Genomic DNA, 18,298 nt, shown 5'->3' with positions numbered 1-18,298 from the left:
ATGTGTGTGCTTAGGTTGACAGTTACCAAACAGAGGCCCTCATGTTAATCATTCTTGCTGGCGCCAAGTAGGAATAGCTAATTTCACTCATGTAGTCAGAGCAGATGAAGCTGAACGCTGATTCACAAAACTTTATTGCAGAGCAGAGAGGCGAAAGATTTTCGGCTTCGATTTTTTTGTTTTCAGGCATCATACGACTCATGACACTAAAGTCCCTCAGTAGTTTAATTGATTTCATGATTTAAGGAGCCATTTTTTAATTACAAATTGCATATATTAACATATCTGCTGATGCATGTTTGTAGCATTTCAGATTTTTTTTAATCTCGCTTTTATTCAGCCACTGGTTTCCATTTATTTCAGATGGGTAGTAAAATCGACTTTTAGGGACTCGACGCTTGCTTCGGTGGCCCATAACCATGTCGCTGGAGACAAACTCAGAAGTGCTGATTGATCTGAAAAGTCTGCACTGCATTACCACACAGCCATGACATAAATCCCAAAAAAGGCAGACATGAATGGTCTTTATGATGGATTTCATGTTTCAACCAAGTTTCAAACTTCATTGTTAGTTGTTGTGGTGCATGCTGACCACCGGCCACCTTCCGGCCTTGAAGGTGGAGAAAGACTGTCTTCAGGAGAGGAGGATAAATTTCCTCAAGTGATGTCATTCGAGTCAGCACCAGTTGGGGCTGAAAACTACAAGTTAGAAAATGAAAAAACTCTGGATGGGTGGAGTAATAAATGAAGTGAGCTTACCTCTGTAGCTGACTCCTCATCTCGACTGGAGGCTAGCCGCTCCAGGCTACATTAGCTGCTAGCAGGACATTCACGACTGTTGCATTTGTAGTCATCAGCTACTCCCAACAAGGAGTCAATCAGTCGATTAATCATGGGAGATACTTTTTTTTTCACACAATTATAATTCTAGTCAAAAATCTCTCAAATACAACCAGTAAAGGGTTAACTAATGTAGGCGGGACCAAACTGAGGGTACGTGAATTAGCACTCCTTGATTGGCTCTGAGAGGCTGTTTACAAACAAGCATTCTGATTGGACTAAACCCCCATTTGACGGCAGTAATAATGCGACTGCTTTCTTGCAGGGATAGCCAGAGTCTTTCCTTCTGTAAATACCTTAAATTCTGTTTGTCAAACATGGCATAACGTAGAAAATGATTGTTCAAACAAATCTATGTTCTATGCTCTGATGAAGCATTTCCTCACTGTTGATTGTAGTTGAGCACAGGGACATGCAGCCATGTTCCTTTCTGCCTCTTGCTCTTGCTTCATGTCTTCTGCTTTAGTGCTTCACTGCACAGTGTTAATGTCACGCATGATGACTGACTTGTCAGCAACCACTTCTGACAGCGCCCCCAGCTGCATTGCTTTATTACTGCACCTTGCTAAAACCACAGATGCACGAATAGTCTACAACAATGCACAGTGTCAACTAGTGGTGTTAATAGTCAGTTAGTTGAGCATTCTGTGTAGTGGTTAGCGGCTACTAGCAAAGCACACTCAAATCTCAGACCAAACTGTTGCTGGTTGAGTTGCCTTATGGGTAATGCAGGTGTCATGCTTTGACAAGGACAAAGAATGTGTGGAATAAACTGTACGTTGCAAGTTCAACAATGGTAGAGGAGTGCAATACAAACTCAGTGCAGTATTCTTTTAAAGGGACTCTTTTTCTTCTAAAAACACAAGGGTATATTTCTATTCAGTGTTCTGTGTCCTTGTGTCAATCCTACGTGGACTTGGTGTTGAGTGTTAAGTTATATATAGATTAAAAAGACTAATAGTGACTTACAGTAGCCATATTTTCACCCTGCAGTTTTGACCGTCACATTATTAAAATGGCTTTTATGTATTCTGTCGTGACCACCCCAGACTCACACTGGGCTTGCTGAGTTGGTTGAAAGTTGTTGGAGTTCTCAGTAAAGTGCAGGTGTTGAATAGTATGCAGCCATTAGCTCAGCGCAGTTGGGCTCTTGAGCTGTACGAAAGGCGACCAGAGTCAGGGTGAAAACATCAGTAATCAGCCTTACAGCTCTCTCATTATGCCACACGTCTGTCTCTGTCTCTCTGTGTTGATCTTTACATCACATAAGTAATATCACTCTGAGTCCACTTCCTCAGTTGGACCACTGTGAGCAGACACTTAGGCACCACTCCGAAGCCTCTCTCCATCTCCCTCTCAGTGGCTGTATCCACTCAAATGACAAGCACTGTCTAATTTCTGGTTCATCACACAGGCTGAATGGTCACTGTGTTGCAATGATGGCTGGAATCTGACTTGTAAATTTTTATATGACACATTGTACTGTAAAGAAGCTTGTTTTTTCTGTGCATATTTGTGCTGATAAAAGTAGCTTTTTATCGAATTCAGTGTCCATTCTTGCAGTGACACCTTCTAGAGATCAGATAGGTCTTATAGTCTTTATGAGTGCAGGAGCAGCAGGACCTGTCATCATGTGATCATCAGGGAGATAACTATTGCTTCCTGGAAGCAGTCCCTACAGCCAGTCCCGTTCTCACTTATCATGTGATAGGCTACACTGGATAAGTTTGTTGGTACACATACACACAAGTGTGTGTGTGTGAGGGTGTGTTTGTGCAAAGGTTGTGTTACAGCCTTTAGTTTCAGAAAAAAACTTCTTATACTTACACAAATGAGCCTTGTCTTAATTACAGGATTGTTCTTTTCTTGTAGCTTTCTCTTCTTTTTTCTGTACTTTATTGCTTCATAGATGTATTTATATACCAAGCCTAGCTTACAAGGCAGGTGTTGGAGTGTCATAACAGTGTGACAGCAGCATCTTACTGAGCACCATGTACAGAACACAGTTTCCCAGAATCCCTGCTGATTTCATTTGACCATCACACCTCTCTTGACCACTGTCCCACTGGCAGTGTTTACTTCACACCACACGCTGTCACGAGATAATTAATATAAATCCCAAATCCTCTGCTGTCTCCGGAGGCCCCTCGTTACTCATCTACGCATCTGTGTCTTCTGCAGTGTACACACACACACACACACACACACATGCACACACAGCGCACATGAAACAACTGTGGCTGTTGGACTGTAAAGCCTTTTTAAATTTCTGCTAATGCAAAGAGAGTTGTGGATGAAGGCTGGATAAAGTCTGCAGTGTGTTAAAGTTTTCTGCTAAAAGTTGCACAGATTTTCCATGTTGTGTTTCATTCATGTTCTCATCGTAAATTTCTTCATTCCCAAAATTTGTGAGCAAAGAAGAGCAATTCAGACACAGATTAATCTGTGAAAATTAGATTACCTCTGAGTTAGGACTGCAACTAATTAGTATTTTTATTGCTGATGAAGATATCAATTATTATGTAAATAAATCAATGTCACAAAATAGTAAAATATAACAATTTCATGTTTCCAGAGCCCTGTTACATTTATATATTACTTCATTTGTCCAAACAACAGCCACAATCCTTAAGATATGCAACTTAATCCCCTTTTTTTAATCTTTAATTTAATCTAATTTAATCTTTGACCAATTCTGTTATTATTATTGTTAGTAGAGGTAGTAGTAACAACAGTAATAATAATTTTGTTAATAATAAAGTTGAGTATCTCTGACAAGTTGGGGCTGCCTGTCCGATTAATAAGGGAGAACTTTGTGGAGGAAGTCTGACTGAGTCTCTGTGTCTTTCTTGCTTGAGCTCCAGAGGGCAAGAGTTGGGCTGAGCTGTAAAGCAGCTGATACTGTGTCTCAGATGTGTTTGGATGGCAGTGGCAAGCAGACAAAGATGTGCTTGTGTAGCTGAACCTCATACCCCATCACTGTGATAAGAGCACTGTCTCACCTGCAGGGCTTTCCATCAGGAGGGGGCAGGAGGCCCCCCTGCACAGCACTCAGTGGCTGCTGGTTAAAATACTGGGAAAAAAAAACAACTTTTAGATTTGCTGTTGAAGTCTGTAAAACAAAAGGTTTTGGCTCTTAAACAGCTTCTTCTCACCCGAATGTCGGAAAATATCTTTCTCAAAGTTGTTGAGAAGTCTCCAAGATGTATAACCACCTGACAGGAAGTCTCAGTGATGTCTCTATTTAAAGAGCATTGGGATAAAAATAAACAGTAAAAATGCAAGTGGAGGGCTAGTGTGGGGGGAAAACAGGGAGCCGCATGTCCTCTACGGAGCAGGTTGATGCAGCACTGGGTCAACGCATGTTGACTGCTGAGTCACTGCTAGCTGACCGTCGTGTGTGTGTGTGTGTGTGTGTGTGTGTGTGTGTGTGTGTGTGCGTGTGTGTGTGTGTGTGTATCTGTGGCAGCAGATCAATAAAGTGGCCATCAAGTATCATGCACATTAGACCCAGCTGACTGGGGGAGAATTCCCCAGTGGAGAGCCTCAGCTCAGGGCCGCTGATATGTTGTGAGTGCGTCCTCAATTCATTATCACCATCAGTTCACCAGACCTCTGTGCTTGTAAGTGAACTATTATTATGATTATCATGATAAAAGTCTTAAAAGGTTTTTTAAATGTCCTCACGTTTTGTTGTGGGTATTTATGGAATTAGGTGAACAAATTCTCACTCTCACTCTCATAACTATCAGAGCGACGGCAGCAGATCTTGTTTTCTTACTTACAACCACACAAGCAGTGTAATAAACAGTAAAAACAGCATGTCAGGCCTCTGATAAGAGATGACAAAGAATCAATATTTCAAAATGATTTATCTCCTAGCTCTCCACAGTCAAGAAAGTTTTGGTTGCAGACTCAGATGAGTATCAGAATTTATTGGTTAATTTCCACAGATATTCTGATGTGGTGCTGCTATTATCTTGGTGTTGGAACTAGAATAAAATTCTACATTGACACTTAAGAGAAGGTTTTTCCTGTCTGATGTCATGCTGATCCATTTATTTTAACTGCTGTTTGTTCTGTTTTTCCAAAAATGGTCTGTGCGAGGGTTTTCTCTTTCCAGCCATAGCTGCCTGCTCCTCTGTGTTAGCTGTTAACCTCGTGCGAGATGAGAACAACTGATGTGCCAAGACAGGACTAAATAATGTGGAAATAGTATGCATAAAAAAAAAACGAATTATGATTGGTGATTAACTACATTAACCATGCAGCCCTGTCATTCTGTGAGCAAAGGAACTTTGCCCACAGAGCATTGGTTTACGAGTAGTAGCCCATATCCAGAACTGATGCTTGCCAACATAAAGCTGTGCATCCCATGGCTGCACGCCTGACAGAAATTTTCACTGAGGTTGTCCCGGTTCAGAAAAAGTTTGGATGGAGTGACAAAGTTCCTCGATGAGGTCTGGTTAGCCTCTGCTGCTCTCAGGAGTTGCTCGACAGTTGTGTTCAGTGTTCACTGCTGAGTGAGCTGGCAGTGTATTTTCTAAGAACATGTCGGCCCTCTCCTCCTGTGTTTACTGAAAGCACAGCAGTGTCCCTGAAAGTATGGGATGGCATTAGAACAAGCTACTTGTCCCTGTCCCTGTGATGACGGCTGACCACATTGTATGGTGATAAAACACACACATGCACACACCTGTAGACATACAGCGCCTTCCCTCTGCCCCAGGGGTAGCTGTATCCTTATGGTTAATCCCCAGACTAGTACCTGATGAAACAGAGATGTTTTTGTTGCAAAACATTAACGGGACATGCAAATTGTCATTTTTATGTATTCTGGAGCTTATTTTATGTTAGAGCTGCTGGACCGAGAGCATTGTCCCACCAGGAAAACCAGCAATATGAGAGTCTTGCTGGACCTGCGCCTGCTGAACATGTGCGTGGCCATGCACGCTTACTTTAAAGAAACTACAGGAACTGGTCCAACCCAGCAATTGGTCAAGCACAAGAGATTTAAAGGGCACTTGCTTTGGTATCTCTGGTGGTTCCCAGGCGCAGGAGTGTTCTTTTCATCTTTCATTTCATCTTACAGGGTGTAAAGCCTGCGAGTACAACCACTTCCTCTCGCTTTTTGGCCCCTTAGATATTTTCAGTGTGTGGACACGGTGCTCAGTGCTCTCCCTGCGGTTCCACAGGGACTGCTACACATGGGATGCCAGGAGAGAAAGAGATGGTTTGCCAGACTGTAATTGGACCTGCAATACCACAAACAGTGGCTCGTGAACGTTTCCTTCAGGAGGGACTTTGAGTGCTGGGGGGGACCCACAAGCCTTCGCAGAGGGAATACTTCTGTGAATGGGAGAGCTCTTATGTAGGAGTGAGATATGTGATTGAGATATTAGTAATGATATTTGTCTAATATGCGGTGCCCCCCCTGCACCTGTGCCATTCAAAAAAGACCAGATCCTCCTTATAAGCTGTAGTAATAGCATGTTATATTTTTGCACTCTCTGCATCACATCACCTGTTGACCGGGGTGTTTGTGTTTTTGCTTGCTTTTGGTTTTGAACTTTCCTCCACCCTCCTCTCCAGTGAGCGCTCACTCCCGGGGGCAGGTGCTGGTGGGTCAGGCACTGGTGGGGCAGTGCTGCTTGTCCCTTTGACAGCCAAGTAGGTGGGGTTGGGCGTGTGGGGCATGAGGCACTGTGCACACTGCATACTACAAATGAAATAATGTGGAATACGTAACAATCCAGTCCAAAAGAGTGAATATTAAATGCCCTAATGTCCTCCAACATTAGTCACTATGCCATGTACACATCATATACTACATCACATATGAAATTGATAGTATAGTATTGATTGTATATAAAAAATGCAGACCAGGTATCGTACTATATTTGTAAAATTTATCTGTCAAAGGGGTTCATGTGCATCAACAAGTCATTATAAAAGAGATTGTGCGTGTATTTTTCCTTTTTTTCAAAGGGGTTTGAAGTCTTTTTCAAGTGCAGCTCCCTGTCCTCTGATTGACGTCATGCCTGGCCAGGGGTTCACACTAAAATAGCTCTCATGGCTAAGTTAGGAAACTCAGAGCATACTGGAAGAATGTTTAAAACAACAAACAATGTAGCTGGCTGTGATATCTCCCTTCACATGTACAAAGAGGCTCATTTCAAAAGAGGGTCAGCTCGAGTCAGCACTTCAGGATATCTGCCCACTTTTTTTGCATGGTGTGATCACATGAAAAGTTCCCAAAGAGATCTGAGCAGTCACTGTTCTCGTGTGCTGTTGATGCATGTGTCATGAAGAGCTGCTTGAGCTGTGTGAATGGCTTTATTTTTCATCCCAAGTAGCGCTGCCAGACCCGCTCCCAGACTTTAGATCCAGAAACTGTTACGATTGGCTGAAGTTTCATTATTATCACATACTTTAGTGTCTGCATCCAAAGACAATAGTCATATGTCTGCTGTCTCTCCAACAGCCTGAAATCACACCAGGAATTTGACCTCAACACCACAAAATTTTGCACTTGTCAAGTTAAATTAAAGCTTCTCTTAATTCTGTTTTTTAAGGAACATAATTTAAGTCGATCAAAAGTAGATGAAATATTCCTCCACACATCCGTGCGTAAAAAATATTAATGGTTTGGGTACTGCATATCTTCTTGTGTTTGCTCATTTATCATTCACCTGACGACTGTTGAGGACAACATATGGTTTTGTTTATCCACCCAACCTTCAAACAACCAGGACAGATTACCTTCTAATTTTGCCTCCATACGCTGTTTTATAGTTTATAGTGTGTATTCTTTTATTCTTTTAGTTTTCTGTACCTCTGTTATTTATTTATTTGACTTTTCACTGTTACCTGTACTCATTTCTGTCATTGTGCTGCAGCTTGAACCGAATTACCTGCTGGGGATCAATAAAGGTTTATCTTGTGTGTGACTCACCCTGTTGCTTTTTAATGCAAAGTTGATTCCGTCTCTGGTTGCTTATTAACACAAATAACACTTGTGTAAAATCCTGTTTGCTAACCACTATTAATTAAAACAAGACTACAGTATGTATTGTGCCAAACAACAGCCACTGTGGTCACATAATGAAGTAATTCATTAATTGTAAATGGAAAAACATAGTGTAGCAGCAGATAGAAGAGTCCTCAAGTCTGTGAATGGACTCTGTAATGTCAGTTATATTGCAATATCCATCGAACGTTTGCCAACATTAGCCACCATAAGCTGCTGGTCATACCAGACCAAGTAGGCTTGTGCCTGAAGTATCCTATCCAAGTATACTGAATACTGTCAGGATGCATTTTTATTTCTAAGCCATTAAAGTTTTGCAAAAACAGTTTGTACACAACTTGATTCTTCATGCCTCAACCACCTGTTAGCTTTGTTTGGAGTTGTTTTCTAACTTTGTGCTTTTTCTCTTTACAGATGACACATCAGCTAAAGAAGTCAGCAGGGTAGGTCATTGCTCAATTTTATGTGTACGTATTTATGTGACAATGCACATTATTATTATTTTTATTGTTATTATTATTTTGTTTGTTTATTTATTTATTACCTTGCCCCTTAATTCCCAAAGCTAACTTAAGTGACTAACTGAGTTCTTTCTCAAGAATGGACACTATGGCTGAACTAATTCAAGGACAGCACAGCACATAATGTCCTTCAATGACTGCAAAAATGTCCTGGTGTGCTTCATTAAGATGCAGATTAACTATGCACTTTGACAACACTTTTGATTGTCCTTGCTGCTGTGGTGCTTACTTTCTTCAGAACAGTGCCATGGCGACTTTGTCACATTTACTGGAAAAATATGAACAGCAGCGTGAAGTAGTCCACAGATCCATACCTGTGCATTCTTTGCAGCACAGTAGTGATGCTTATGCCTGGAGTTGTCCAGAAAGGCTCTGTGAGTGTTGAGGTCAGCAATGATTAACAAGATTTGCTTCACTCGTCATGTGTGAGACAGTTGGCAAGAAGGTCATAGGAGAGAGAAGATCTCCTGTGCTCCACATACATATGTTCACACCTTTGTCATCTTAACACCATCATGCCCTTAGGAGGCCAGGTGTCAGTGCCCACAGCAGGGCCCCAGACCTGGGACTTCACACACATACACACAGACATGGGAGAAAAAAAAACAACAAAAAAAAAAAACGAGGGCGACTCGACCCCTCAGTGCGTCATCCATACGTCTGTGCAAACAGGATGTGGGAGGATAGAAGGCATCCCGTGGGGGAGACTTTCTAGTGCACCACTCTCCCTGCCGTCCTGTCCTCACCCTCTCTGCAGGCGCAGAAATAGACGGCTCTCTGGCCCCGTATGAGGCAGGAGGTCTGCCTCTTACATAACCACACTTTTAAGCTGAGGCTGAGAGACAGCGCTTGCCAGGGCTCTAATCATAGCTGTGGGGCTCCGGTGGCCTCCTCTCGGGACTGTGAGGGGATCCCTGGGCTAGAATGCAGCAGTGAAGGGTGGGATGGAGGGTAATGTTGTGATGAATGCCTCTGCCTTTGTGAATGGCAGTGAGATAATCCGGTTTCATTCAAAAAAAATTCTTTTTGAATCAGTAGCAAGCTGCTGCAGTAACATTAGACCAGATGCGGTACAGAGCGCAGGTCGTTGTCACGTTTTTGTCTTTGCCGTAGCACTTGCTGAATTTTGTAATTCAATCTCAGTATTTGCCGCAAGGCTGTAGAGTTGCAATTTCTGTGTGTCTTGTGTCCAGCAGTACCAGGACACAAATATGCAGGGTGTGGTGTACGAACTCAACAGCTACATGGAGCAGCGTCTGGACACTGGAGGAGACAACAAACTCCTGCTCTATGAGTTGTGCAACATCATCAAAACAGGTAAATGTAGACTAGATGCAGCGTATTGATCCTCTCAGGTTTGGTTCACATCACTCCGGTGCTGCAACCCAAAAGTGGCACTGACAACATCTATTTTTATTTGGGGAAAAAAAGCGTCATAATGACAATGTTTGTATCAGCATCTCCCTCTGAGAGAGGGGCCAAAGACTCAAAATACCATTCACATTAGATTTATTTAAAGAGGAGCAGTTGGATTCAGTTCAGTGAATGATACAAGAAGAGTAGTTTTCTTAGATCAGCTGAGCTGCCCGCTGTGGTTAACCCCACCCATGTGCTGCTCCAATAAGAAAAATAAATATAAAAACTTATAAATAATAATGATAAATATAAAATCTTCTTCTTCTTATAAAACATAAGAAGCGAGAATTATGTTGAAATGAATGGTCATAGTTCTTCTCTCCGTTCAGGTTGTTAAACCAAAATGGAATTAGTTATAAAAGGGTATAAAAAAACTAGGAAACTGGATCATATGACCAAACAACAGTATAATATTAGAATCTTTCTTAATGCCCGATATTGATAAATTTGAACTGGTCCAGGACTTGTCTCAGACAAAGTCTGATATGTTGCATTTTATGCATTGGTCATGCTGTCAAAGAGTTAAACCAAAGGATCATTTCACCCAAACCCACTATTCATAAACTCGATCATCTGGCTCTCCACCAGTCTCTCCGTTGTCACAGTGTATGATAACATGACCCATATATCAGTGTGAAATGGGACTGGAAAGGCGGACTGGGAATGAGATGAACTGGATGGCAGTCAAAGCCCTCGGTCAGAGTGCCCTCGTTGTTTTGTGGGACATTGTTAATAGATTATTAGATTGTAACTGGATTGTTGTCTCCTTGTCACACTTTTCCTCTCAGTTATACCTGCCATTTATTTTTGGACAGCATGAGATGATGTAACATGCACATGCAGCTAGCATCAGGTTTTACTGGACTGTATTTAAAGCACATGTGACCTGTTTGCCTCTTATTTCTACAGCAACAAAAGCTGATGGATTTGCACTTTACTTCTTGGGAGAATGCAACAATGTAAGTGCAGAGGACATTTGCTGAAGGTGTTTTATACACTAATGTTTTTGGGTGCATGTATTTCTCATTTTTTTCTGCGTTTCTTTGCTCTCTCTGCTCTTGTCTATGCTTCTCAATAGAGTTTATGTTTGTTCACTCCAACGGGGGCCAAGGATGGCCCTCCGAGCCTCATCCCCTCTGGCCCCATCGCATTTGGGACAACCATTGCCGCTCATGTTGCCAAGACTCGCAAAACACTGCTAGTAGAGGACATCATGGGGGTAAGGCTGTTTGCACGCAAGCAGCGCAGATTTACTCATCATAGGAATCTATCAGTTCACTGCATAGCTGTGATGTTTGACTGCAGATCTCTTTATGCCCTCTGTGTACTTCATGTTTCATCAAATCACCACCTGGTTCGATGCACTTACGTAATAAGTGAAATAGGGACTTTTCAGACTGGAGGCCCAGTGTCCTCTGATGCTTCACACTGTGAACAGGAGGAGATGTCCAAGAAAAAAGCTTGAAAAATCTCTGGAGGACTTTGAAATTAAGGAAATTTGGAGCAAGGTTGATTTGCGGAGAGAAACATCCAAGCCTCAAAAAAGCGAAAAATCAAATATAAAACAGTAGTTCAAGTTTTAATCACGCTACAGCTGGTTAGGAGATACAGCTTCAAACGCAGAAATGTCTGCCCTGCTGACAGGCACATGTTGTCTTCTTTGTCATCTACATTAGTGGAAGTACTACCTACACTGACCTGCTTTATGAAAGTCCTGGTGATAGCGACCTTCACTGACCTGTGTGTGTTGCAGGACGAGCGCTTCCCCGACGGCACAGGGCAGGACTCAGGGATCCATGTTCACTCTGTCCTGTGCCTCCCCATCCTCACTGCCATCGGGGACCTCATTGCTATCCTGGAGCTGCATCGGCACTGGGGCAAGGAGCCCTTCAACCTCAGCCACCAGGAGGTCAGTCTGACCCAGACAAAACACACCAAGAATGGGAAGCTGGAGCAAGGCTCACAGAACTACAGTTAGCCTGGTATTCACCTTAATCTGGATCTGTTTAAGATCTCTTTTAGATTTGCGGGGTTCGGTTCAATGTGAAAAATAGTTAATAACGCTGTTGTCTTCAAGGACTTTCCACTTTGTGCAAATGAAATACATTCTCTAAAAAGACATTGTGCATTGAGCTTGAAAATTACTTAATATACAGGTTGCTCGAGCAAGTCTGTTCATGTTAGCTTTCCAATAAACAAACCACCTCTTGACAGCATTTTCAATATTACATAATGATTTCCTGATTCTGTACTATTTTTACATATGTTGCAGCATTTTTGGTTAAATCTCAAGCAGGTATTACTATAAATAAATGTCAGGTTTAGAGGAAGAATACATTTAGAATGCATTTTAGACATTTCATTTAATTTTATACAAACCTGCAACAACTGATTTCTTAAGCTACTTGGAGGTGTTGAGATGAAGTGATACGTCAGTTATTTACACTTAACAGCATAGGCAGAGCAGCATTAGCATTAATTCTCCTGAGGCTCTTTGCATTGTATGTTTCCCACTGTGTTCACCAGCTAGTTGCTCACCTTGTCTGCATTTGGTTCTGCAAGTGCAGTGTGTTTATCAAACAGCTGCAGGAAAAGAGGTTGATGAGATCAGTGAGAGTGAACGAGAACCTTTAAGTAAGACCAGGCCATAAAAACCAAAGTGAGCTGAAAGACATGAAAACGCTCTTTAGAGCTGAGGGGATGCAGAGCTGTGTGGAATTCTCTGTGGCTTTATCAATGGGAGGGCCCCCTTTCACATTTCACATTTTTGCTTAAGTCTTAATCCACAATACTAAATACAACTGAATAGCAGTGTTACAGGTGTGAGTCTGTGTCCATAGAGGGGCTCTGATTCTGTAGGCTAACTGGCTGTTCTGTGATTATGAGAGTGTCTGGTGTGCAGAACAGATAATTGTGTTGAAATACACAAAAGAGGAAATTTCATGAGAACCTTAAAAATGTGTGATAACTTGTGTTAATTGGGATTTCTTTTTCTTTTCTTTTCTTTTCTTTTGGCTGCGGTTCTTTGGGGCTAACCTTCGCTTTGTTTTTCAGGTTGCAACAGCTAATTTAGCGTGGGCATCGGTTGCCATTCATCAAGTACAGGTGAGCAAACTTCCACTGAGAACTGATTTCAATCTGAAACTGCACATTGTAGCCGCTGTACTGCGCTGTAACACATTAAAGACTTGGAACAAGGTTAAGCCTACCCGTCCCACTTATTATGCTCTTGGATGACTTTGTTTGTTCTGGTTCTGCACTGGTGTTTTTAATGGGGAAATCCACTGTGTACAGGAACTGGGTTGTCACTGGGCCCAGTCCAATCAACTAAGCCATAGATTCAACAAACAGCTCCCCGAAGACGTCATTACGCCCCAGTGCTGTTCTTATAAGAACAAATAGCACAACACCTCGGAGAAGCAGCGTCCCACTGCAGCACTGGCCACAGTGGACCTGAGGCCCAGTGAGCGGTACAGCACTGCAGCACACTGAACTCCTGGGTTAGCTGCAAAACACTCTGTTGTTCCTGAAAAACATGATGGTGGCCCAGAGCCAAGTGTGTCGACAGCAAGTCGGTTTGTTTACAGTACACGCAGGATGCTGTATGTGTCCTGTGAGAGACGTGTAACACATGTGAGTGCCGCATTGTTACCGATTTTTCTTCGTTTCTAGGTGTGCAGAGGCCTCGCCAAACAGACTGAGCTCAATGACTTCCTACTAGATGTGTCAAAGTAAGAGCTGCTGTTGAGTTTTCCTAACACCAAATTAATGCTGATGAAATCAGGTTAAAAGTGTATTTACACCATGTTCTTATTCTTATTTTAGTCTAAGTGTAACTCTGAAGTGAGTTAGTGTCTCATCTTTTCTCGTGTCAGGTCGAATGTTACTGTAAATACAACTTTTTTGCTCACAAAATAGGGGAAATGACTGCATTTTTAGGCAACGTAGCCTTCATGTCTTGAATGTGAACGTCATCAGAGCTTCCCATTTGTCAAACATCTCAATGCGCCATTTCTTCTTTTCGCACAGAACATACTTTGATAACATTGTGGCAATAGATTCTCTACTTGAACATATTATGGTGAGTGTGATTTCTGCAAGTATGTGTTCATTCACATTGTCTTCAAGGCTACACATCCTGGGAGTGTGTGTTAGGTTATGTGTGTTAAAAGGAGTAGCAATGCTGCTGCTGTAATACAGGCACACACAGGCCTGCTCGTGTTTCCTGACAATACATGCTTGTAGGCATTAATAATATGTAATAACAATAGAAGGACTACCTCTTATGATAATTATTCATTATCAGTATGACAGAGACACAGACATAAGAAACACATGTTCAGATTTGGCTTGCAATATTTGTTCTACTTTGCAAATCTGAAACAAATGTGATCTAGATGAGTGTAAAACATGATTTTTCTGTTTCTTTTCCTAAAACTGGCCTCTCTGTTTATGTGTACATATGTTGCCTTGTGACTGTGGTGTCATCTCAGGTCATTCAAGTCATCTGGTTCAAACACTGAATAACTAGAACGACCTGTAGTTATACTGTGTGTGTGTGTGTGTGTGTGTGTGTGTGTGTGTGTGTGTGTGTGTGTGTGTGTGTGTGTAATACTCCACATTTAACTGTTCCATGCAAATGAAACAACTTAAACTTCAGTGATGTATCTGATGTAATGAAGCTGCTGGTGCTAGATTTAATTTCAGTGCTTTTTCAAGTCTTTCAAACATTAGTGTTGCTGATAAGGTTCTGTCCCTGGTGTTGTTTTGCAGATATATGCAAAAAACCTGGTGAATGCGGACAGGTGCGCACTCTTCCAGGTAGATCACAACAACAAAGAACTGTACTCTGACCTGTTCGATATTGGGGAAGAGAAGGAAGGCAAACCTGTCTTTAGGAAAACCAAAGAAATTAGGTGTGTACGTTTTATATTTTTCTCTGATGTGTGCATAATGGTATGCTCTTTTCATTTTCAGTGTCTGTGCTCTTCATTGACTTACATCTTGATTGAGTCTCACATGTTTCAGTCAAATACTAGTTTATTTACATTATTTACTGTAGTGTGCAGCAGAGATGGTCATCTTGTGACAAAGACAGCAAACAAAAAATGCTCTGAATAATTGAAAATCAATACAAAGATGGAAAAATTCAAATGACCTGCTGATTCAGAACATTGTCATTTTTCTCTCTGTGTAAAAATGGTCCATCTCCACACTATTTGTGCTGTAAATAGCATTTTTTTAAATCAAGTTTTCACATTATTGATTTAAAATAGATTTTTCACCCAGCACAAACCCAACTCCTGTCCTCTCTTCTCTCCCTGAAGGTTTTCTATAGACAAGGGAATAGCTGGCCAGGTGGCTCGGACAGGGGAAGTCTTAAATATCCCAGATGCCTATGCAGACCCACGGTTCAACCGGTAAAACTCCAGCAGACGCTGCAATAAGCCATTTTTACTGCTCTTTTCCATCATATGTGATTATCAACGAACAGGTTAACTTTCTTGAAGTTGACTTTTTTATTCTGCTGCGCTTCTTTTGCGTACTGCACATTCTAAACTTTAATGAGCCTGTGATGGATGTCAGACTGATCTGGTCTCATATTTTTGGATGTCTTCCTCAACAGAGAAGTGGACCTCAAAACCGGCTACACCACGCGGAACATCCTGTGCATGCCCATCGTGAGCAGGGGGACCGTTATAGGTGTGGTGCAGATGGTGAACAAGCTAAGCGGAAGTGCCTTCACTAAAACAGATGAGAACAACTTTAAGATGTTTGCTGTCTTTTGTGCTCTGGCCTTACACTGTGCAAACGTGAGTGAACTGAATTATTCTTAAAATCCTGAAACAACTAATTGATCTTCTTCAACAGCAAAAACATCATCCATTATCTGTCTGCACAAGCCTGCTCTTTATCTTTTGCAGTGTATGTAGATGACGTGAAGATTATATAACACCTCATGGCCATGAATGCTGGATCCTGATTGGCTTATTTTCAGATAACTGCACCTTTGACGTAGTGGCTTCGCCCTCGTCCTAAATTCACCCTTATAGCTGGAAGGCTTGTTTCAGCTGTTACTAGGCTGAGGGCTTCCCTGTTTGTCAAAGTAGTAATTTCTTTTTTCCTCCGAGGTTGACGAAGATAGTGCCAACAACTTGTGCATTGCTCTAAAATATGAATTAAAGCTTACTTTCTGGCAGTGGCGATAATTCCTTACATGGAACACGCAGCCGTTTTATGAATCATGCTAACTGTGGAAGCTTGCGCTGTGTGGTCTGTCTGTCAGAGCCTCTCCTCTCTGTGGGGCCTGACTCACCATCATCTCGTGCGACAAACTTACGCAAGAGCAGCGTCACAAAGTTGGTTTTAAAATTGATGAGGCATGTTAATATTTTAAGACAAGCAGTCTGCATCCGTCCCCTGACAGGATTTATGTTTAGCTGTAATTTATGCCTCGTGTCTCTAGGAAACTCACTTAGGCCCGGCTCCTGATTTATGGTGATTTATGGTGGAAGGTGTGAGGCTTGGCACATGTACCTGACTGTTTTATTCCAGCCTGTCTGGGATGGGGACAGGGATAAAAACCAGATGTGGAGACATTTTTTGGAGATAAAATAATATCTGTTGCAGATAACTTTGTCTGACCCTTTTGGAAACTCCAACAGTGATACTTAAAGAATTCAACATAAGATGGTTTTTAAAGCGCTAAGCCTAAAGACTAATATTCCCCGTCCATCTCTGCAGATGTACCACAGGATCCGGCACTCTGAATGCATTTACAGAGTGACAATGGAAAAACTGTCTTATCACAGCATCTGTACGTCAGAAGAATGGAAGACCCTTACCCAGCTCAACCTCCCTGCACCCATTTATAAAGAGATCGAAACGTGAGTGCCCTTTCAGGTGCAGACTCAGAGCAGTGTGTTCTGTCGCTATCTCTGCTGCGACCCTGAGTGTAGTTGGAGTGCAGCCACGTGTCTGTGAAAGGGACGATGACAGAGTCCAGACCTGGCCGCGTCCCTTCTTCTGTCCCTCTGTGTGCTGTACATGCTAATTTAAGACTCTCCTCCCACCCCCACCCCCACCCCTCCTCCAGGTTCCACTTTGACATTAATCCCTTTGAGGAGATCTGGCCTGCTGTCTTTATCTACATGGTTCATAACTCCTGTGGAAAGACCAGGTGAGGTGTCGCTGGGCTGTGGCGATGTCAGTGTCAGTTCCTCATCAAAGATTGGGATTCATTGTTAACCGTCCTTTCTTTTCACGCGTAGCTTTGAGCTGGAGAAGCTGTGCCGCTTCACCATGTCTGTACGGAAGAACTACCGGCGTGTGCCCTACCACAACTGGAAGCACGCAGTGACGGTGGCACACTGTATGTACGCCATCCTGCAGAAAACCTCTGGGATGTTCACGGAGCTAGAGGTTTGCTCCTTGTTGGGACCAGATTTACTGATAATAGACAAAAATAAGTGAAATTCTTTGTGATTTTTTTTCCCTGTTTTCCCACTCTGGTTTACAGAAGAAAGGTCTTTTAATAGCCTGCCTGTGCCATGATCTGGATCATCGGGGGTACAGCAACACGTACCTGCAGAAATTTGACCATCCGCTGGCCGCTCTGTATTCCACCTCCACCATGGAGCAGCACCACTTCTCACAGACCGTCTCCATCCTGCAGGTAGAGCTCCACAATGCAGAACTTACTGTAACATTACATTTCTTTCCTTATTTGTTGTCCTTTAAGTGACGTCACTTCATCAGCAAAGAAGAAAGCAGGTCACAATTTGAAGCCTCACAGTTAAGACAGATGGCCACAGATGGAGCAATATGATGCCCTCAGTTTTTGCAAAAACACATAGCTTTAAAATCTCCTTCCTCCTTCTTCTGTGTAAAATAAGTAGCATTTCACTCACCCTCTTGTGTAACGTCCAGGATCTGCTGACAGGGCGTGAAACCCTGACATGAACGTAAGATTGCAACCTGTTGTAGTCTAGCTGAGCCGAACGCCTCATAAGTGGAGCTTTTGCTTTTTTATTGATCTCTTTGTTTCTCATAGCTGGAAGGGCACAATATTTTCTCCAACCTGAATTCCAGCGAGTACGAGCAGGTGTTGGAGATCATCCGGAAGGCCATCATCGCGACGGACCTCGCCCTGTACTTCAACAACCACCAGCAGCTGACGGAGCTGCTGACCTTGCATGCGCTGGACTTGAACAACCAATCACACAGGTCAGGTCACGACGACTCGCACCGGTGAACAGGTCAGGTCAGGATCATACCGGGTCTTGTAGCGTCACACAGAGAAACATAGGCCTGGCACACATAAATGGCACATTGAGTTTCTCCACACAGCTATAACAAGCCTTTGCTCCCCTCCAGGGACCGTGTGATTGGTCTGATGATGACAGCATGTGACCTGTGTTCTGTTACCAAGAAATGGCAAATCACACGACTCACAGCCAACGACATCTATGCTGAGTTCTGGGCTGAGGTA

The 18,298-nt window shown here is 42.5% G+C and overlaps 1 protein-coding gene across 6 annotated transcripts in view; it reads left to right on the top strand.

The window, feature by feature from the left end:
* pde10a (phosphodiesterase 10A) overlaps positions 1-18,298 on the top strand; it is a 57,237-nt gene that overhangs the window by 32,986 nt on the left and 5,953 nt on the right. For 2 of the 6 annotated variants that reach the window (XM_070977045.1, XM_070977049.1), the window contains exons 3-19: positions 8,285-8,313; positions 9,588-9,708; positions 10,717-10,766; positions 10,886-11,026; positions 11,561-11,716; positions 12,862-12,912; positions 13,480-13,538; positions 13,837-13,888; positions 14,581-14,723; positions 15,135-15,227; positions 15,434-15,620; positions 16,552-16,694; positions 16,904-16,987; positions 17,079-17,229; positions 17,327-17,482; positions 17,861-18,033; positions 18,184-18,295. In XM_070977045.1, coding sequence (XP_070833146.1) covers positions 8,285-8,313; positions 9,588-9,708; positions 10,717-10,766; positions 10,886-11,026; positions 11,561-11,716; positions 12,862-12,912; positions 13,480-13,538; positions 13,837-13,888; positions 14,581-14,723; positions 15,135-15,227; positions 15,434-15,620; positions 16,552-16,694; positions 16,904-16,987; positions 17,079-17,229; positions 17,327-17,482; positions 17,861-18,033; positions 18,184-18,295 — 1,901 coding nt within the window. Of the gene's footprint in view, positions 1-8,284; positions 8,314-9,584; positions 9,709-10,716; positions 10,767-10,885; positions 11,027-11,560; positions 11,717-12,861; positions 12,913-13,479; positions 13,539-13,836; positions 13,889-14,580; positions 14,724-15,134; positions 15,228-15,433; positions 15,621-16,551; positions 16,695-16,903; positions 16,988-17,078; positions 17,230-17,326; positions 17,484-17,860; positions 18,296-18,298 lie in introns of those variants that run through there. The other 4 variants (XM_070977044.1, XM_070977048.1, XM_070977046.1 and 1 more) reach the window with 3 other exon arrangements.

The sequence above is a fragment of the Chaetodon trifascialis genome, chromosome 13 (assembly GCF_039877785.1).
Source record: "Chaetodon trifascialis isolate fChaTrf1 chromosome 13, fChaTrf1.hap1, whole genome shotgun sequence".
NCBI classification, from domain to species: domain Eukaryota; kingdom Metazoa; phylum Chordata; class Actinopteri; order Chaetodontiformes; family Chaetodontidae; genus Chaetodon; species Chaetodon trifascialis.
The sequence above is the reverse complement of the archived record's forward strand: the minus strand, read 5'-3'. Positions and strand labels throughout refer to the sequence as shown.